The 21,289-nt window shown below is 42.1% G+C and overlaps 1 protein-coding gene across 3 annotated transcripts; it reads left to right on the top strand.

Annotated features, from left to right (window-relative positions):
• The first annotated feature begins 364 nt into the window (after nt 1-364).
• Nucleotides 365-21,004, top strand: aclyb (ATP citrate lyase b). Of its 3 annotated transcripts, XM_075457047.1 has the most exons (30): nt 365-511; nt 3,698-3,879; nt 4,168-4,290; nt 6,015-6,077; nt 6,466-6,656; nt 8,586-8,665; nt 8,897-9,027; nt 9,264-9,382; nt 9,650-9,786; nt 9,970-10,031; nt 10,593-10,710; nt 10,898-11,052; nt 11,650-11,743; nt 11,964-12,020; nt 12,675-12,704; nt 14,232-14,373; nt 15,586-15,754; nt 15,834-15,938; nt 16,073-16,269; nt 16,410-16,491; nt 16,596-16,706; nt 16,800-16,927; nt 17,011-17,104; nt 17,218-17,372; nt 17,492-17,642; nt 17,922-18,065; nt 18,246-18,359; nt 18,873-18,955; nt 19,421-19,497; nt 19,579-21,004. In XM_075457047.1, exons 2-30 carry the CDS (start codon nt 3,721-3,723, stop codon nt 19,671-19,673), a joined length of 3,366 nt encoding a protein of 1,121 aa, XP_075313162.1. In that variant the 5' UTR covers nt 365-511; nt 3,698-3,720; the 3' UTR covers nt 19,674-21,004. The 3 variants fall into 3 exon arrangements, with proteins under 3 accessions (XP_075313162.1, XP_075313163.1, XP_075313164.1); XM_075457048.1 differs by lacking the exon at nt 11,964-12,020; XM_075457049.1 differs by lacking the exons at nt 11,964-12,020; nt 12,675-12,704.
• Nucleotides 21,005-21,289: the final 285 nt, after the last annotated feature.

Below are 21,289 nucleotides of genomic sequence, written 5' to 3' on the forward strand. Positions count from 1 at the left end.
TTAATTCATGGTATGGCCCCGAGGTTTGTATGATTTAGCTCCACCTAAACGGACTAAAACATCAAGTTCTGCTTATATCAATATATCAGAAAAGTGGCAACAAATAAAAATGTTAAAACTGGGTTTTCAGAATTGTTCTTTTGTGGTGCCTTTGTTTTGTCTTTTCAACTTTTACGCAGTATAGATATAAATACAGACCAAAAGAAAAACATTGAACCGTCATTTGTATGTATTTTTAGACATCTCCGTTTATTTTATAATGAATCAATGTTCACACGGGTGATCAGTTTATTATGGTGTGGGTGAAACTGACGTAAACACGTGGTTGCAATTAAACCAATCAGGTGCGCGCAGCCTCGCCAGATTATGGTGCGACAGGAGGAGAGTGAGGTGGCAAGAGGGACTGACGGAGACGGACTCCGGTATAAGACAAATTGACTGTTAAGCTTTGTTATTTTGCTGCCAGGACACGAAGCCTTTATTTCAAGAAGGTGTTACATTCTTTGACAAGGTAATAGTTGTCGCTCAATTCCTTTGCAAACGCTATCTTTTCTTACGGGCTATCTAGCGACTTTAGGCTACACTAGTTAGCTAGCCAGATTGTAAGGATTTGGGGTTGGATGGAAAAAATTGCAGCCACTGTCATCTTAACAAGGATAGAATAGACATAACAGACATGTTATATAGTTTCACTTTGCTGTCAGGCTTGAAAACAGCTCATCTGGAATGATTTAAAGACTTCATATTAGTCTCAAACGCAGGCTAACTTCAATTTACAACCCTCCGCAATCATAATCTTCCTTTCTTTGGCAAGTTTATTATTTCACCTAAATGAGTTTTGGCTACTTATTTCTCCTCTCTCGGACGGTGTTTCTTTGTTTACCTATAGCTAGATTAGCTGAAGTTAGTGTTAAACTTGCCTGAGTAGCTTATGTTGGCTACTGAGTCTGTGGAGTGGGTGTGGTGGTCGATACAGGAGGTTGGTCTGACACATATGTGAATAGCAGGGTAGTTTGCAACGAGGAAGTGATGCTAATGCAAGCATGAGTTCAATCAAACGGCTGCTATGTCTGAAGTAGTGCCATCCTCCACCCGCCCTTACTGATCTCTGCGATTGTGCTGCCTCCAAATCCAGCTGCCTTCACCTCAGGAGCCCGAACATTGGCTTAAATTTCACGGCTAACTAGCTTCAAACAATAGACTGGACCCGTGGATTATGTCAGGACTGAACACTGGGTCATCTGTCTCTGAAAGCATGAGACGATAGCCTGCTTGGCTAAATCCTAGATGCACTACAAGGTCAGTTATCACAGACATGTTATAGACCACTTGTCTGTGTGTAAGTGATTCAGCAGTTGTCTAAAAACGCTGCATTGCACTTTTAAACGCTTAAATAGAGCCACTCTATATAAAAATAAAAGAGATATCAGCAATACAGTGGCAGAGGAGATAAGATGCTTGTTAACCAAGGGTCACTGGTTACTGCTGTATTATTGATGTTGGAAGTGGTGTGAGGATACTGGGCCAATTTGAGCTATTAAAGTCAGCAGAGTGTCTTCTGTCTCGTTAAATGAGAGGTGTACGCTTTAGGTGTTAAACCAAAGGCAACATGAGCTATATGCATATATCATTTGTTTCAGCTGAGACGGACCGGACTGAGCAGGTCTTGCAACATATTTTGGGGTGAACAGGAATGGCAAGTCAATCAGTGCAGCCTGTTGTCTTTGTTTTGGATCTTCTTCTCCATCATGCCCTTACTGCTAACTTTAAGGCTTTTGTTTATGTAAGATTATCTATTTTTCTTGACACGGTAGGAAATGATCCACATGGCAGATTGTCAGATCTTGTCATTGGTCAAATTTGACTGTTAAAGTCCATATTTGGCCAGGTTAAGAGTCTCTTTAAGTATAGGACTATTACAGTACTGATAACAAGTTTTCTTTTCAGTAAAAAAAAAAAAAAAAGGGGGGGGGGGTGTCTGTATACCCCATAGAATCATGTCTTAAACTGTTTTAGTATCACAGTTTTGTACACTTTAAAAATTATGATTGCTGGTCTAGTATAAAGGGCAGCCACGTTTGGAAATGTGGACTTTGACACTGAGGAGACGTAAATTCATAGCTTTTTGTGTGAGGAGATCCAGTTGAAAGTTGAGCCGATGTGGGGCTGAGTTAGACATCAGTTAATGATCCCTTACTTTGTTTTAACAGTACCGTCAAATTTGTAAAAACAAAAATAGGGGGCACAGAACCTAATGCCCAATGATCATCTAATGGATTATTAGCCTTATTGCGCAATGTATATCAAAGCAAAGCTATGCTTTACAGTGCTTGCCACAGATGACAGACCAAGACAGGGAGGGTAAATCAAGAGAGGAATGAAATTAAACGATGACATTTGAAGAGGAGGCTTGCCGTGCACAATTTCTTTCACTGTCTGGCTTTACATTGTTGCCTCGTTACTGACATTTGTGTCCTAACACCCTGATGCTGATGGAGATTTAGAATTAAAGCAGCTGCGCAAACTCTGATGGCGTCTACGCCTTTAAGTTCGGACAGTATCTGGTTAAAATAATCCAAAAGTGAGAAATGCACGCGGTTGCACTTGCTGTTGCAGAAGTGTCTCTGAAGTCACGTCTCGTGCACAAAGTGCTCACAGGCAGGAAAGCTAACTACTTAGCTCTTCGTTTAGAAAAAACTGTGGACTCTGTGTCTCGAAAGGCTGGCGTTTGTGCAACTAGTACTTACAAAATAATCACAGCTAACTTGATCACTAAAGTCATTTCTACAACACAGTGTTGGAGCAGAGCCACGCCACTAGGTTATGAAAAGTGACTTTTTTGGAGCACTGCTCTGAATGTGTAATCAGCAACATGATTAGTTACTTTTCAAACATGCATTTCCACAAAATATTATATACTTTGTATAAAAGGTAACCGTCAGTCTTATTTTGAAGAGGTTTCGTGGACAGGTAGAGCTAATGATTCGTTGTCTCAGTTATTGTGCCCTCACATTGATTGATAGGGATACATCCTGGACAGGTCTCCACTCCATTACTGGAAAAACACGGACAACAGTGCGCACTCACACTCAGTGTTTGGTGTTGTTATTTAGAAAATTAAACTTTTTAGACTTTTTAAAACATTGTTTTGCTTATTGAAAAAGTCTTTAATTAGATGTGCAGCTTCACAGGTTAAAAAAAAGAAAAATGTCTCAAATACCACTGAAGATGTACAAATTGATTTATTTTCAGCTTTTTAGGGTTAAAAGCTTTTCTGTTTAATCTATGTACTTTCCACTGGCCTTCTTTGTTAGCCAAAACAGTGATATGATTCTTTCAGATTAATGAGGGCATTTATGCGCAGGAATGAGCAGGAAGCAACTTAATAGGGTTTTGCTACATTTTTTTTCTTTTGGCATCGCCCAAATGATCTTAGTTAATGCAGTTGTTCAGACAAGCTTATTTTCTAAGGTATGACCCATCTGTAGATTTGTAAACATCTGGCATCTTTACCTGATGCAGGAGTGATTTGATATAACGGCTACATTCATTCACATCACACTGTTTTCATGTCTTTTCCTCAGGGTAGAAGGTAGAATCGACTTGGCTGGTTGTTTCTCTCATGTGATCCATTAGTGAGTCCGTGTGACACTGTGGTGACTTCCTAAATTTAACCATCGGTCTCTTTCTCCCAAAGGTCCTGTGCTGTACGTTGCTGTCATGTCTGCGAAAGCCATATCGGAGCAGACGGGGAAGGAGTTTTTGTACAAGTACATCTGCGCCTCAACGGCTGTGCAGAACCGCTTCCGCTATGCTAGTGTAACAGCGGAGACTGACTGGGACTGCCTCACACAGGAGCACCCATGGCTACTGACAGAAGTAAGACTCCTGCTACAAATTTCAATATAACCTCAAAAGCCTTCCTACTTTCCTCTCGTCGTTTTTGTCGTTGTCCCCCCCCCCCCCCCCCCCCACCCCAACAGCTGGTGGGGGGATCAGAAAGCTCGCTGAATCTCAGCAGGACGTTATGCAGTTACAGTTACAGAAACATGTGACTTTGTGTGCGAGTGTGTGTGTAGATGCATTTCGTGACCTGGTCTCAGTTAGGTTTGTTACACTAGTGTTTATTCACTACTATCTGCCTTGTGTTTCTTGCTCCTTGCACAGCGGCTGGTGGTGAAGCCAGATCAACTGATCAAGCGGCGCGGGAAGCTCGGGCTGGTTGGCATCAACCTGGACCTGCAGGGCGTCAAGGAGTGGCTCAAAGCACGCATTATGAAAGAGACCACTGTGAGTTGGCTGTACCCTCTCTGCCTTTGCATGAAGACACAGAATGACCGGCTACTAACTTTTGAGGCAGCAATATATGATCCAGGAATTTAAGGAACAATAGATTTCAGGGACTGAAGCTGCGTTGCACACAAAGGCGGCTGAATTGAAGTTGATCATTTTAGTGATAGCTGTGCTCAATTTTACAGTCGCAACCAGAGATGGATGTGATAAGCCAGCACAGTGCTGCCTTCAAGAAAACATGCTTTCTGGTTTTATTATGAGATTTTCTTTAGCGTTCATTTGTGTTTCCTGAATACCGTGCAGCCTTATTCAACTGCAGCTCTAACATCGGGTTAATGTTTACCGACTATTTAGCTGCTTTGCCATCTAGATGAAAATGTTCTCAGCAATTTTGTCATTCATCTCCCGTAAACACGATTTAATTTAAATCAGAATGGAGTCAGAGATAAGGTCCAAGCAACACTGCTGTTGTGGAAACTGGCTAATAATCATGCCTTCTGCCATGCCTTTAACTTTATTATCCTCATAGAGAAAACTGGATCAAGTGGCTTTTGTCTGAATATATACGTATGTGCAAATAAGGCTTTGTTGTATATTGCCTGTGATTTGTGAACCTTTTTTTTTAACTGATTATTGAAAAAAATAAAATCACAGGTTTTATCATACAAAGTTTGACTAAACAAATGATGCAGTCATAGGGAAACACACTGAATGATTTGCAGCCAAGAATGAAAAAAGTGAGTGAGGGAACTCGTAGCTCATAGAACCTCCTATAGCTGAAACAACCTCCATCAGAGTTTTCATGGAGCTTTCGCAGAGGAATTCTGGACTGGAGGTCCCCACAAAACTGTCTGATCAAAAAGCACCGTTCAGGTCGTTGTGTCCCAGGTGTGATATTTGCAGGACACCGACTCCAAGGGAGAGAATAAGCAGTCCTCAATTCGCTCCTTTTGTATACAGTTTGTCTCCTTACTTGAACACCACATCGGCCTGCATCTGTGTACACTATCAGACCAAAAAGAAAAAGGCTTACCAATATTTTGGTACCATCTTTACCTTTGATCAAAGCAGCATTTTCAGCGTCATTGTTTTTATATATCATATTTTTCTATCTATGGAGTTCAAATGCAACTGTTATTAATTTAGTCATATGGGGCTCGACTATAAATGCAAGATGACGATTGTTAGGAGAAGATTGAACCACATATTTAAGAGTAATCAAACATTTTATTCTTACAGTTGTAATTTGCGCGCAGTCCTTACTTGTCTTCAGTGCAAAACTCTGCTGTCGGGTCACAAATGGCAAGAGGAATGCAGTCAAATAGCGTGACTCGAGTAGTAAATCACATGAGTGCCACATTGTGTTTCATGCAGCATATGAATAGAACGTGAGCTCCATTAGTCCACAGTATATGTATGTGTTATGTGTGGGAGCATGCTGTGCAATGCCAGAGGCCTTGGGGCTCATGTTTGGATCTGCCAGGTCAGGGGGTGGTCTATTCCGGTCCACTGTAAATGCAGACCTGCTGAACTGTACTCCTAACAGGCAGTCGCCATGCTTCCAGCAAACACGGAAGACTTTCCTGTGTTTTTACTATGTGGAAATATTCTTTTTTGCAGAATATTTCAGGAATACATTCAGTAGTTCCTTTCCCTTCTGCTAGTATAACTAGAATAAACTAACATGACTGTTTTGTGACCATAATGTTTGTCTTGACTAGGTGGGAAAGGCGAAAGGGGTGCTGAAGAACTTCCTCATTGAGCCCTTTGTTCCACATGCACAGGTAAGGGATGCCCTTTACTTTGAAAGCCAAGTCGTGTTTATTTGAGTAGCCTCTAATCATAGATAAGTGTTTAACAGACACACCCTTAAAGCAAATGACTCGGCAGGATGATGTAGGTCAGTTTAATTATTTGATTTCCTTATGTTTCCTCAAAGGAACAAACTGATGGTAAAAAGGTGTTGTAAAATGTGTGGGACTTTGTCGCTCATGAATACATGAGAAAACCTGCACTTATAGAGACATCAGCTGCAGATTTGATTGTTTTTGAGCATTGAAAAAAAAGCTTTTCAGCATTTTGTTTTTTCGTGTTTCCCTGTGCAAAGAAATCTGTAACAATGGGTCTATGTGCCTTTGTATCTGCCGTCACTCCTTATCTACTCACTAACAGGAGGAAGAGTTTTATGTGTGCATTTACGCCACGCGTGAGGGCGACCAAGTGCTCTTCCACCACGAGGGAGGAGTGGAAGTTGGTGACGTGGACGCCAAGGCCCAGCGGCTGATGGTTGCGGTGGATGACGAGCTCAGTGAGGGCCAAGTCGCAGAGCAGCTCCTCGAACATGTTCCCGACGACAAGAAAGAGTATGGACGTATATTTTTTTTATGAAACGTTTTGCCATAGATGGTTGAAAATGAGACTTATTGTCATGCGTCACTCTCAGTGGTGCTAAATCGTTTTGTTCAAGTCCTCATATGATTAATTAGCTGCTGCAAACACAAATGGAAAAAGGGGACAAGCAAACCAGGAAATTCAGGAGGTGCAGTGTGGTTTTCGTCCTGGCCGTGGAACAGTGGACCAGCTCTACACCCTCAGCAGGGTCCTGGAGGGTGCATGGGAGTTCGCCCAAGACGTGGAGAAGGCGTTCGACCGTGTCCCTCTGGGACTCTTGTGGGGGGTGCTCCGGGAGTATGGAGTGCCTGACCCCTTGATATGGGCTGTTCGGTCTCCGTATGACCGGTGCCAGAGTTTGGTCCGTATTGCCGGCAGTAAAGGCCGGCGCACACCTTTACGATTCGTGTACGATTTTGTCGGCCCGATGACTTCGCATGGGAATCGTAAAGGTGTGCGGTAGCAGCTGACAAACGATTTTGTCGTTTGTCGTTTCATCGGATCAAATCAAACATGTTTGATATTTCCGTACGGATTTCCCTTGTGCCGAATACAATCGTATGTGTGTGCGGTCTCTGTTCCGATGTCATCGCGCAGGATTATTTAAACAGCCAATGGGAATAGCGCACTTAGTCACGTTGGACGACTACGACACAAACATGGCTGCCTCCAGTTTGAAAGTCACGTGATTTGTGGCTTCCTATTTCGGTCATGTGATAACATTCGGTCAAAAAACTCGTAGGTTCGCACGTGTGTGCGATGGACGTGCGAGCGTGTCAAATACGGTCCGATTTGGTGCGCCGGCCTTAAGTCGGACGTGTTTCCGGTGAGGGTTGGACTCCGTCAGGGCTGCCCTTTGTCCCCGATTCTGTTCATAATTTTTAATTTTTAAGTGCAGCCAGGGCATTGAGGGGGTCCGTTTTGGCGACCTCAGAATCGGATGTCTGCTTTTTGCGGATGATGTGGTTCCGTTAGCGTCATCGTGTCGTGACCTTCAGCTCTCACTGGAGCGGTTCGCAGACGAGTGTGAAGCGGCTGAGAATCAGCACCTCCAAATCCGAGACCATGGTCCTCAGCCGGAAAAGGGTTAAATGCCCTCTCCGGGTTGGGAATGAGATCGCGAATACAAGCAGCCGAAATGGGCTTCCTCCGCAGGGTGTCTGGGCTCTCCCTTAGAGATAGGGTGAGAAGCTCGTTCATCCGGGAGGGGCTCGGAGTAGAGCCGCTGCTCCCCCACATCGTGAGGAGGTGGCTCGGGCATCTGGTTAGGATGCCTCCTGGACGCCTGCCTGGTGAGGTGTTCCGAGCACGTCCCACTGGGAGGAGAGACTATATCTCTCGGCTGGCCTGGGAACCCCTCGGGGTCTCCCCTGGAAGAGCTAGAGGAATTGGCCGGGGACAGGGACGTCTGGGTTTCTCTGCTGAAGCTGCTGACCCGATCCCCATAGAAGCGGTAGATGATGGATGGATGGATGGATGGATGGATGGATGAACAAGCAAAACCTTTTGGTATTTTTGTTTTATTGGCCCTCAGAGGCTCTCAACCTTCAGAAGAGTTTTTGTGTTCTCTTCTGTTTTGACTTTCACTGATGTGTATTTTACCTCTTTACCAAATAACATTCCCATTATACCACAAACATTTTGACCTTCGTTAAGCAGAATCTCTTATTTTTGTTGCTAGTTCAGTTAATTCTGCCACATGACACACTCTGTTCTGTGAGTTTCAGTGACAGCATTCATCATAATTGTTTGGCAATAAAGTATGTTTTTTCTGTACACTTACTGTGGATTGTATACAAGAACAATTGGTGTACTCATTTATATTTCACTTCTCGTAACACTTTCAGTCATTTTCCACTCTTGTTGATTTTGATCTACGTTTTTTTTCCCCTTCTCCTTAGGGTACTGGCCAGTTTTATAGTGGGACTCTTTAAATTATACGAGGACCTCTACTTCACCTATCTTGAGATCAACCCTTTAGGTAAACCTGTCCTCTGTTCAACCTTACACTCAGCTCATTAGGATTCACAGACGCAGCTTAATAATTGAACCAGTGTGGTTTAATTATTAACTTTTGGGAACACATTTCTGCTCTTGTCTTTTGTTTTTTTTTTGGTTGTTAATGGAATAAAAAAAAGCTTACCCCCGTCGGCTGCTTTGTTATATAGAAACACTCAAAATAATAAGTTGTGTTTTTTATTGTCTTAACCAGTCGTGACCCAAGATGGAGTGTATGTCCTCGACATGGCAGCCAAGATTGACGCCACAGCGGATTTCATCTGCAAGGCAAAATGGGGCAATGTGGAGTTTCCTCCACCCTTTGGCAGAGAAGCATATCCAGAGGTGAGATCTGAGGAACAACAGTGCATTTTTTTTGTGTGACAGTAAGATCATTTGTATGAAGTTATCATCTGTTTTGTGATTTAATTGTTTCAATTACCTAAAGCGCTACAGTATGGGCACAGGTACAGTGATTTAAGGTATCCATGCTGAGTGCCATGAGGAATGTGTTTATTTATTGGCACCATGTCTCCATCCTTGGCCTTGTGTACTCAAATTTATTTTTTTGCCACTTTTAGGAGGCCTACATTGCAGATCTGGATGCAAAGAGCGGTGCCAGTCTGAAGCTTACCCTGCTGAACCCCAGAGGAAGGATCTGGACTATGGTGGCCGGAGGAGGGGCTTCAGTGGTCTACAGGTGGTTCATGAAGTTATTATGGTTTATAGTAGATTTTAGTTGCCGAAGACAATTTACCGTGTTACGGTTGATCAAAGTCAGGCTTTACATGTTATATTATTATAAAAATGCAAACAGGCCTACATGGCAGCCGCTGCTAAAAGTTTTTTACGCGTATGAAACGCCAATTTGAAATCCCTGTTGCAGCACACGTTTGCGGTTAATTAAAAGTGAAAGGATTAGCCTAAATCGGCGCGCAGTATTTGACTGGCGACCTGTTCTCTTTAGCGACACCATCTGCGACCTGGGTGGGGTGGACGAGCTGGCCAACTACGGCGAGTACTCCGGTGCACCCAGCGAACAGCAGACCTACGACTACGCAAAAACCATCCTCTCGCTTATGACTCGCGAGAAACATCCTCAAGGTGAGCACTGAAAACACTTCATCAAAGCTCGTCTTCCCAAATAAGGTTAGAAAAAAAAAAGACTGGAGGGAGGAAGTGGAGACACAATTAAGGAAAATCTCCTTTACTGGAAGCTTCTTGTGGGTTTTTGCAAGTAAGTTAGTGTTGTATCTCAACATGTTTTTGGTTTTTTTCCTGTTGCAGGGAAAGTGCTGATCATCGGAGGAAGTATCGCAAACTTCACCAATGTAGCAGCCACATTTAAGGTGAAACATGCTAATGTGTTTGGCTTAAACACTGAATGGACTATATTATGTTGACTTCAGATGTCATTGGAACGTTTCTCCGTGTGATTTATTAGAATTTTTCCCCAAAAAATATATTCAAAATGAGTGGAAGAAAGTACTCTCATTGCTGTTTCAGAATAGCAGAGATGTCACAGCTTCCTTTATCATGTACAGCATGTTGTTTAATTGTAGATGTGGTATTTCTTTTATTTACTTCCAGCAAATATTTTTAAGGCGGCATCAGTTGTTATCAAATTAAACTGAAAGGCAAATTCTGAGTTGAGAACGTGAACTCTGCAGCTCGCTGGAACAGTCGACTCAGAAAAATGTGGCAGACATTACACACGTTAGAACACAAAGCTATGAAATGGACTTTAGTTCATAGAAGCCCACAAGATGGAGGTTTTCATCGTTATGGAAGAATACATTGAATAGGCTTAACAAAAACTATTGTGTCAGTGCTTGTGTTTCTGAGCCTCTTTTATTGGCTGATCAATTTTTGGTGCATCACAAAGCTGAGCTGACTGTCTTTCTTCTCAGGGTATTGTCAGGGCCATTAAAGATTACCAAGGTCCTCTGAAGGAGCATGAGGTCTCCATATTTGTCCGACGCGGCGGGCCCAATTATCAAGAAGGCCTGAGAGTGATGGGGGAAGTAGGTGAGTGAGGTCCTCACTCATGAAACAAAGATGTGGTCTTGTGACTTTCAAATTTCCAGACTAAAATAACAGAAAACTGCGATACTTTTTGTAAATGTTTTTGTAGGAAATCAAATGGTGATTGTTTTTCATAAGTTCTGTTTGTGTGTATGTTCTTAAACAATGCTTGTGTTTTTGCTCTTTAAAGGGAAGACCACAGGTATTCCTATTCATGTGTTTGGAACTGAGACCCATATGACGGCCATAGTTGGGATGGCTCTGGGCCATCGGCCGATCCCTAACCTGCCTCCGATGGACGCTCATACCGCCAACTTCCTCCTCAATGCGAGCAGCAACACAGTGGTACTTTCATTTAGTCCTCACACCAAGCTGTAAAGAGGAAATGTAGGATAGTCTGTGGGTCATTAAATACTCCTTTAAACAAATGAATGTTGTACAGTTGAGACGTGCCTTACAGCGTACTTACATGAACAGTTGAATGATGAAAATTCCTCATGTTGAAATCTGTTTTTCAGAGTTGCAACACATGGTTCAACTATATGCAAGTTCATATATGTCAAAGGAGTAGTTGTGTGTTAAGTGTGTTTGCTTACTTGTGATACATTTCAGTCATGCATGTTTAAATATGGTTTAAGCTTTGACACTTTTGGACTTTGAAACTTGTGTAGTGTTTTTTCATATAATACATTAGGCCTTTACTGTTTGCTGTGCCAGCTCATGTTGTTTTATGGCTCTGGCAGACATTTAGGTTTTCTTTTAATATGGAACCACATGTGATTTGAAATTCAGATTTAAAATTGAACAAACATGCTGTGTTTACTTAAAAAATGTGAAACCATCAGTGCATTAGAGAGGAATCTGTGCCACTCCTCCTTTGAAGCTTCTGTTTGGCTCTGAATGTCATAGAGCTGTTTATTATCTCTCTCTGTTCTCTGCCAGACTCCGGCTACAACAAGAACAGCTTCATTCTCTGAAGCCAAGACGAATAATGACGTCTGTCCTGCAAAAAAGTCTAAAGCAGGTCTTCCAGCAGGTAATTAACACAGATGCTGTCTCTTCTGAGCTGCTTCTTATTATCTAGTCCTCCATATTTACTCACACACTTCTGCTTTTTCATTTCTCTTGCCCTCGCTCCTTGCATTTGTCCCTCCTCTTAAATCTCTTCACTTCATTTCAATCGTCCTCCACGTTTTCCTTCTTTGCGGCACAAACCGCCCGCTCACTTGCATCTCTTTCATGCTTGTTTCTCAAAGACTCTCTTCATTCTATACTGTGGCCTCTGAAGAATGTGGTCACAGGCGATTGGATAGGTAAGTGATAGGTGTGCCGTGCTCACATTGCACTCGGCTTCCTAAGTACTCTTAATTGGTTTGCCCCTCTTCCTGTTTAACCCTCACCCTTTCATTCTTGGAAAAAATGAGTGTTTTGGGGTGTATAACACCTACATATTTGCATTGCCTTAATGATGGATATTTTTTAAGGTACACTACCTTCTTATGTAATAACATTTTGAATCTTTTCTCAGAGAATAAAATGTGTTTTTGAATGTTTGAACTCTGTTTTTAGATGAGACTTCAAATGCTAAAACTTAAAAGATGTGCTGTCTTTACTCTGAGTTGTGTGTTGCTGTGTAGAAGTAGTGTTGATTGCAGTGCTAGTCTAAAGTTCAGTGCAGGCTCTGCAACATGAGAATTTAATTGTGACCTGATTAAACCTTTTAGATTGCTCTTCACAGCGGCATAGTAAAGGCATGCTCTGTAGCAGCCGAGCTTCGCATGCTCTTTCCTCTGCTGTGCTTTACATGGTGTGTTTTCAGAAATGGCACAAAATTGGCACAATTCATTTTAGTGTGTTCTGTGAATGTAGTGAAGACGCAGTGAAGTTGGACTCATTTTATTTATTTATTTATTTTTTTCTTTGTGCACATTTGATCGTAATTTCTGTTCCATCCTGTGATGTCACAGAAGCTCAAGCTTCTTCAGGCTGCAGCGGAGGTATGGAAGGGTGTGAATCATCTGTGCTCCTGCCCACTCCGTCCTCTGTCCACTTCCGTCTGCCTTCCCCGTTTTTGTTTATCCGCAGTCTGTCTTCCTTTTTCCCTTCTAATGATGTCCCACTCACCGTTAGGGGAGCTCTTTTTGTGTCGCAGAACAGGCATTTCCTTTCAGTCTGACATTACTGAATGTTTGCATTTTTTAACATCTTTAGGATTGTATAGGAGTGTCAGGAGATTAAAGTGGAAGCTTTTGGTTGAAATTGATTAGTTCTGTACACAGTATGTACTTTCTGTGTGGGCAACGTCATCCCAAAAACATTTCTCTTCAATCTGACCTCTCTTTAAGAGGCAGTAATAGTTCTGGGAAAATGACGGTTATCAGACGTAGCATCAGAAAGCAGACTGAGGACTGTTGATGCAAATGTGTGATAATTAACGACAAATGCATGAAAGTCCATTGTACTTTAACCTTACATCATCCTCTTGACACAGAATTCTTTTTTTGGAATAATGTAATGTTCTTTTTGAAGTTTTACACTATTTTAGTTTTTTGTGTGTGTGTGTTGGGTTGTGCTGCTGGGTTTTTGTGGTGTTTGAACCTTTGGCTAAAATGCATTAATTTACTGACTGGTGTTCTTTAAATGAATATCTTTGCATATCCCATTTGAAAAGTGAGAAAACTCAGTATCTCCTGACAACCTGCTACAGAGAGCCTTTTGCAAAACGGGATGCATTTCAAGCATGGTAACCGGTACAGGAAATTGCTACAACACACGCACAAATTGTGAAGAGGTTGGGGTTGTAGCCAACAGAGTTACAGGCGTGACACAAAGTTGACATCGGGCGACAGAGGATAATGCCAAATGGAAAAACCCATCAAAATATATGAAGGAGAATGCTAAAACAGCCTCCATTCAAATGACCTTAACCCATATGGCTATCATAAAGTGGTGTACACTTAAGATCTAGTTTTGTGATAAAGAGAGTCTTGCATCCAGTTGGTGCAGGGAAATGTGTAACCTAGCATTGAGTGATTTCTCTGTCTCAGCAAATGAAACATGAGCTGTGAGAGTCGTCCAGTTCCCAAGCCAACTCAGCGTTTACCCTCCAAGGGTATGACGTCGCTGGTTGAGTTTTTAGAGATAATGCAGCTCCACTGGTGCCGTGTAGATTGGGATTGGAAGCATGTGAGAATGGAGTGGTATTGCATTCTAACTAAATAATAACCAAGTGATGTGATTGCAGTTGCAAGTATGTGATGTGTAGCACTGAATCTTTAAAAGGATGTCTGGCAAAACATCTGATTTGCCCAATTACATTGGGTATGTCATACGAATGTCATAATCCTGTGTGTGCTGGGAGTTGTGTGAGTTTGTCTTTATCCTCCATCTCTACCCTCAGACTCAGTTCCTCCGTTCTCTGCTTGTTTGTGCAGTTCTCCTGACCCCTCACAACTTCATTTAGTTTTATTTTGTCTTCCTGTTTTGACCAGAGTTCTTCTTTTTCTGCCTTTTCGCTCTCTCAGCCAAAGCAACCACACTGTTCAGCAAACACACCAAGGCCATCGTCTGGGGAATGCAGACACGTGCTGTGCAGGGCATGATGGATTTTGACTACGTTTGCTCCCGAGATGAACCTTCTGTGGCTGCCATGGTGTACCCCTTCACGTAGGTTAACTGACATTGTATCATTGAAGAGCTGGCGCTCCAGTGATTTAACTGTCTTGAAAAGGGTTTAATGCAGGGACCACAGCGTTGTACACTGTGAAAATCCTTTGTTTCTCACAATGTAGGATGTTGTAGGTAAAGCAAATCCACTTTGACCAGCTCTTTGTGGCAGTTTTGAGCTGTAGAGTTCTTCTTTTGAAATATGTTTTATATAAATTTTACTAATAGCACTATCTTTGACTTAAAGTGATATGCCACCCCCAGGCCAAATTAAGTGTATCCCCGCATTCCCGAGACATAAATAAGTGTGTGGGAGCGTTTTCCTGGCGACCCAGGCATTTTCCGAATCTCACAGCACTGACCACTGCTTGGTTGCGCGTAATACATACATGCTAGCGTCGCCAGTGTCGCCACTCGAAATATTTCGCCCAACGTGAATTAGTTTACTTGATTTACCTTCTAATTACTGTGTGAGTGGTGTACTTTCACATCGAGTGCAAATGATTGTGTAAATCTACACAGAAGGCTTGCTTTGCTCATGTCGGTTTGGGAACTGGTTTCCAGTGCGGAAAACACAGCCGAAGCACACTCCCCGCTACGTCTTTGGGAATCCCCACCCCGACTTCTTCAAACAAACCAGCGTGAAGCAGCCAGGGGGTGGGGATTCCCAATGACGTAGCGGGGAGTGTGCTTCGGCTGTGTTTTCCGCACTGGAAACTAGTTCCCAAACCGACATGAGCAAAGCAAGCCTCTTTGTAGATTTACACAGTCATTTGCACTCGATGTGAAAGTACACCACTCACACAGTAATTAGAAGGTAAATCAAGTAAATTAATTCACGTTGGGCGAAATATTTCGAGTGGCGACGCTAGCATGTATGTATTACGCGCAACCAAGCAGTGGTCAGTGCTGTGAGATTCAGACAATGCCTGGGTCGCCAGGAAAACGCTCCCACACACTTATTTATGTATCGGGAATGCGGGGATACACTTAATTTGGCCTGGGGGTGGCGTATCCCTTTAACATACTCTACTGTTGTTAGCTTAACTAATTTCCTATTTTTTAAAAAAGAAAAACAAATGTTAAAAAAGGCCGGACTTTTTTATTGAAACACTGCTTTTCTCACATCTTTATCAGGCTATTACTGCAGTTATTAGCTATTGTTTGGTATCACTTTTGAAACCATTCTTCTTTACATCCTGTGTTGCTTAGTGGAGATCACAAGCAGAAGTTCTATTGGGGCCATAAAGAGATCCTGCTGCCGGTTTATAAGAACATGGCCGATGCCATGAAGAAACACCCCGAGGTGGACGTCATGATCAGCTTTGCATCGCTGCGCTCGGCCTTTGACAGCACGGTGGAGGCCATACAGTATCCACAGGTACAAAAAGAAGCTGTTTACAAACTGCTGACATTCCAGCAAGTCTGCATGGGTCTGACATGTTTGATTATGTTTTCAGATTCACACCATTGCCATCATAGCTGAGGGCATCCCTGAAGCTCAGACCAGGAAGATGATCAAGATGGCTGATGAGAAAGGTGTCACTATCATTGGCCCTGCCACGGTATGGACCTTCATGACACAAAACGTACCTGTTTACAAACAGGCACTGTACAACTGGCCACTGTTTCTTAAAATGTACAGTTGGGTTTAGCTGTCTGCACATGACTCGGTGTAATTATTAACCCTGTCCACCAGGTCGGCGGCATCAAGCCGGGTTGTTTTAAGATTGGAAACACAGGTGGAATGCTTGACAACATCCTGGCCTCTAAACTGTACCGTCCTGGAAGCGTAGCCTATGTGTCACGCTCTGGAGGCATGTCCAATGAACTGAACAACATCATCTCACGTACAACAGATGGCGTCTATGAGGGTGTGGCCATTGGTGGAGACAGGTACCGGGACCTATTCTTAAATTGTTTCTTTAATAGTCCTGCTGGATTCTGTTTTCAAACGGCATTTTGGATGATGATATTGCTCCACGGGCACAATTTTTAAGCTTTGATGTTTTCTTGCTTTTGTTTTTTCTGTCCAGATATCCAGGTTCTACATTCATGGACCATGTTCTGCGTTACCAGGACACTCCGGGGATTAAGATGATAGTGGTGCTGGGAGAGGTGAGAGTCACTCCAGAAATGCTTCCATATTTCATATCTGTGACAAGCAGTCTCATTTATTTTTTTTTTTTATATATATATATATATCTTTTTCTGACATCCAGATTGGAGGCACAGATGAGTACAAAATCTGCCAAGGCATCGGAGAACGCAGGATCACCAAACCTGTGGTGTGCTGGTGTATCGGTACCTGCGCCACCATGTTTGCTTCAGAGGTTTGTTGGCTGTATTGAGAAAATTAACTGTGTGGATTTTGTTGCTGTCCTTACCTAGCTTTCATGGTCACCGTTTAATGCTGCCATTTTCAGGTTCAGTTTGGCCATGCTGGGGCCTGCGCCAACCAGGCTTCAGAGACGGCTGTGGCCAAGAACCAGGCTCTAAGGGACGCTGGAGCTTATGTGCCGAAGAGCTTTGATGAGCTGGGGGATGTCATCAGGTGGGAAATTATCATAGGACACATTTTGTCATTGAATTGGTTAAGGACTTTTCACAGATTATTGGGTAAATATGATTAAACAGAACTGTTTATGATGAACTGGTGGCCAATGGTACCATCGTTCCTGCCCAGGAGGTGCCTCCCCCCACTGTACCGATGGATTATTCTTGGGCGCGGGTAAGAACCATGTCATTTATATTACTTGTAGAAAGCTACAAATTAATGCCTGGCGTTTAGTTACTGATAAGCGACATTGGACATTTGTTTTGATCCCTGTTGAAATCTTCCAGGAGTTGGGTTTGATTCGTAAGCCAGCCTCATTCATGACGAGCATCTGCGACGAGCGGGGCCAGGAGCTCATCTACGCTGGCATGCCCATCACAGAGGTCTTTAAAGAGGAAATGGGTTTAGGAGGAGTGCTGGGCTTACTGTGGTTCCAGCGCAGGTTAGTCTGACTACGGTTGAGGTACAGGTTGATGATGAGAAGATCAAATTCTGAGAGACGGAAATCTTGGCAGCTCGACTTTATTTCAGGTGAATAAGTTCTGCTGCCCTTCTGTTTAGGTTGCCGCGGTACGCCTGCCAGTTCATTGAGATGTGCTTGATGGTGACGGCTGATCACGGACCTGCTGTTTCTGGCGCTCACAACACAATCGTCTGTGCTCGTGCGGGCAAAGACCTGATCTCCAGCCTCACCTCTGGCCTGCTCACCATCGTCAGTACTGCTCACATATAGAAACACTTTTGTACACACACACACACACCCACACACACTATAACTCTTGGCTATCACATTAGCAAAGATGATTGATTTAATAATGACTTAGATGAGACTTTTTTATATTAACACATTGAAGGCTGTATATGGTGTTGTTTAATATTTCATTTATTTTCTACCAACTAGGTTTCACTCCAGACCTGCAACTTTTCTTGATGATTTTACAACTGACCAGATTAATTCTGTACTGAAACCATACTTATGTCTGAACTCCAGGGGGATCGTTTTGGAGGCGCTCTTGATGCAGCAGCAAAGCAGTTCAGCAAAGCCTTTGACAGTGGCATGCTGCCCATGGAGTTTGTCAACAAGATGAAGAAGGATGGCAAGCTGATCATGGGCATTGGACACAGGGTCAAATCAGTAAGCAGCACTCAGTTTTTCACAGAACCTTAAATTAACACAATCCCCAAAAGATGTGCCATTTCTTTAGAGTTGATATTGTGAATATTTTGCAAAAAAAGACCCTCTTTTAGATTAATTTAATACGAGATTGAAGTAAGACGCAAAGTCGTTGTGTAAAACAATTTGTTTGCTTTTCAGATCAACAATCCAGATATGCGGGTGCAGATTCTGAAAGACTTTGTCAAGCAGCACTTCCCCTCCACCCAGCTACTAGACTACGCCCTAGACGTTGAGAAGATCACCACCTCCAAGGTATCAGTCAGCTGAAGAGCCCTAAAACTGAAAAATTGCGTTCACATGCCGTAAGCAAATAAACTCGAATCACATCAAAATGAAATGTGACTATTTGTTGCCATCACATTTGCAAGTTTAATCACAGTAATTCTATTTTTGAGGAGAACCGAGGATTAATTCAGGAATGGATTTTCAACATCAAATCATTTGTCTTCCTGCATTTAAGGTTTTTGAACTACGGACTTTCTGCTACCCGTTTGTACTTACTCCGACACTTTATTTGACACTAACAAGTCAAATAAAGAAGATCTTTGAAAATTAGAAGGCGCATTATATGAGAAAGAAGCAGTCTGACCAAATGAACATGGATTCAAATGTTTTGGTATTTACAGTATTTATGACCTTCCTCCTGACTCAGCTGTATTTGACAGTATTTGGCATCCCCGCCTTTTAAAACAGTAAGAAGATGTGCTTTTTATTTTATTTTTTCCCACTTGCAAGCAACTTAGTTTTTAACATCTTACTTTTTAGAAACCTAACCTGATCCTCAACGTGGATGGTTTTATTGGGGTTGCCTTTGTGGACCTGCTTAGGACATGTGGAGGCTTCACACGGTAAGAAAATAAGAGAAACAGGGCTTTGGAATCGTTAAAAATATGTTTGTGTTATGTTCAATTGGTTTGAAGGCATACTGGCTACTTCTTGAGAAGCTAATAGTATAACTTTGTTTTTCCTTTAGTAAAATTAAGGATTTCCCAAATGAAGCGTTTGTAATTTCTGTAGATAGTGTTGAAACTCTGTCTCTGACATAAAAATATGTATAAACATTCAATACAAGTCTTCTACCATACTAAGCTCTTTTACCACCAGTCACGAGGGCTTTAAAAATTGCTAATTTTTTTCTGACAAATACATTATGGTTTATTAAGAAACTTTCATGACCACGTTAACCAAATGTGTTTTTCATAAGACACGCTTTGGAGAATTCAGATCCTTGGATGTGTTGTCTGCTTTGTTGCGCTGCGTTCAGAGCACACTGTTGAGTATTGTTTCTCACATGAATGTTTAACTGTTTCCAGAGATGAGGCTGACGAGTTTGTGGAAATCGGTGCACTGAATGGGATCTTTGTCCTCGGCCGTAGTATGGGTTTTATTGGTGAGTCCCCTTCAGACGCAGACAAGACTCTAACTGTCCAAGTATCGTAACACGACTTGTAACTCGTCTCCACTCTATTAGGGCATTACCTGGACCAGAAGAGGCTGAAACAGGGTCTGTACCGCCACCCATGGGATGACATCTCCTACGTGCTTCCTGAACACATGTCCATGTAAACCACACATCGCAGAGTGACTCTCATTCCTGGATGAGACTGTTTGGCAGCATTATCTCACTTAACATACACGTACTGTCCAGTTGCAACTGCAGCAGCTGGAGAGAAAACTGGGCACGATTATTCTGGAAAGTTGAAGCGCATGCTGATTGAGGGGAAATGGGCATACAGTTTCAGTCTAGATTTTATGGAAGAAAAAGGGGAAGTATATTTTTAGATTTAGTTTTTGACAAATTATTTAAAACATTTTGAGATGTAACTTATTCAGTTTTGAATAAATAGCCAAACCAATGCAAATTACAGCAACTGCAGGAACCGAGTTGGTACATGAAAGCAAAAAAAGATGCCGATAAATCTGTTTTGCATAGTTGGCACAAGAGAGGGATTCATTTGGTATTTCTATCCCTACTGCTGCATTACAGAGTCTGGATAGTTAATCTGCATGAACTGCTGCTGTTGTGAAATCCGTTCAAGATCAGCAATACAGTAAAAAGTCTTTTTTATACTACTTACCTACTGATATTAACCATAATTTACAGTAATCGTTTGTCTGCTCAAGGCCCCATGAAAGCGTTCTTAAGCAAGCTTTCTGGCTTTTTGAGCTCTGCACCATAGCTTAAACACCGGATTTTACTCCCGCTCAGAGAGATCTGACATCAGTGTGAAACCAAAGGTACATTTGGCAACTGTTTTTGTTAGAACAGCACAGTCTGGTGGTAGATATTCTATATGTGTTATGAAAGGGAGGCATCATTATGGAATAGAAATAATTAAACATATAAAGGCTTCAGTGTTACCCCACCTTTGCCTTTTCTGGAACAACCATGGTTGCACATGAATGGTACTAATCAGCCACTGAGTTAGATGCCGTTTTGAGTTATTCCGAGTCTTTTCTCGGCAAGTTTCAGCTTATTTACGCTACCCGTTTTGGTGTTCTGAATAACTGTGTGACGAAACGGGAAGATGTAGAAGCATCCAAAGTGGGGTGGGGCGAATGAAATGCTTCGTGAATGAGCCCTGTGAGTCTTTCAGGCATCTTTTGGCGAGGGACCATGAAAGCAGGTTTGCTTTACCCGGGGAAATTATTGCACATAAACCAGATGTTGGTTATGTTAAAAAAAAAAAAAAAAAAAAGTTCTCCAACTTTCACCAAAAACTTGAGTCCAGCTCACATCATTTTGTCACTGCTCACTGTAATTCCTGCTGTGTTTTGGTCTTTGTTTTTGCCATTTCTTTTTATTTAACTGTGAAAAATGCTCTTTGTTTTGTTGTTTTTTTTGTAATAAGTTGTCATAGTGGTAAGATAATAAAAAAAACTTATTTCACTTTTCATTTTTGGCTGAATTGTTGCTCAAAAATGTTACCACAAATTGTTTGCTGTAAATGATTTAAAGAAGCTGTTAAAGAATTGTCCCTTTCTACGAGTTGATGAGAAAATGTCTATGTCGAGGAAGGGTATGAATTTCACGTCATGTCTGATGCACAGAAAAAACCCAGCTCAAATAATAATAAAATAAACAAAAACAGTGGGACTATTTTCAGAACAGTAGCTGGATTTGGAGACATGGCTTACAAAGTTACAAGCTAAAAGCTGATAGCTTTTGTATAATTTTTCAT

Source organism: Odontesthes bonariensis, chromosome 23 (assembly GCF_027942865.1).
Source record: "Odontesthes bonariensis isolate fOdoBon6 chromosome 23, fOdoBon6.hap1, whole genome shotgun sequence".
Classification (NCBI taxonomy): Eukaryota; Metazoa; Chordata; class Actinopteri; order Atheriniformes; family Atherinopsidae; genus Odontesthes; species Odontesthes bonariensis.

Coding starts and splice junctions, on each gene's coding strand:
- aclyb (XM_075457047.1), top strand. CDS start 3,721: ATGTCTGCGAAAGCCATATCGGAGCAGACGGGGAAGGAGTTTTTGTAC. Junction 9,383..9,649: donor GGGGCTTCAGTGGTCTACAG/GTGGTTCATGAA, acceptor TGTTCTCTTTAG/CGACACCATCTGCGACCTGG. Junction 18,066..18,245: donor TTGGACACAGGGTCAAATCA/GTAAGCAGCACT, acceptor TTTGCTTTTCAG/ATCAACAATCCAGATATGCG.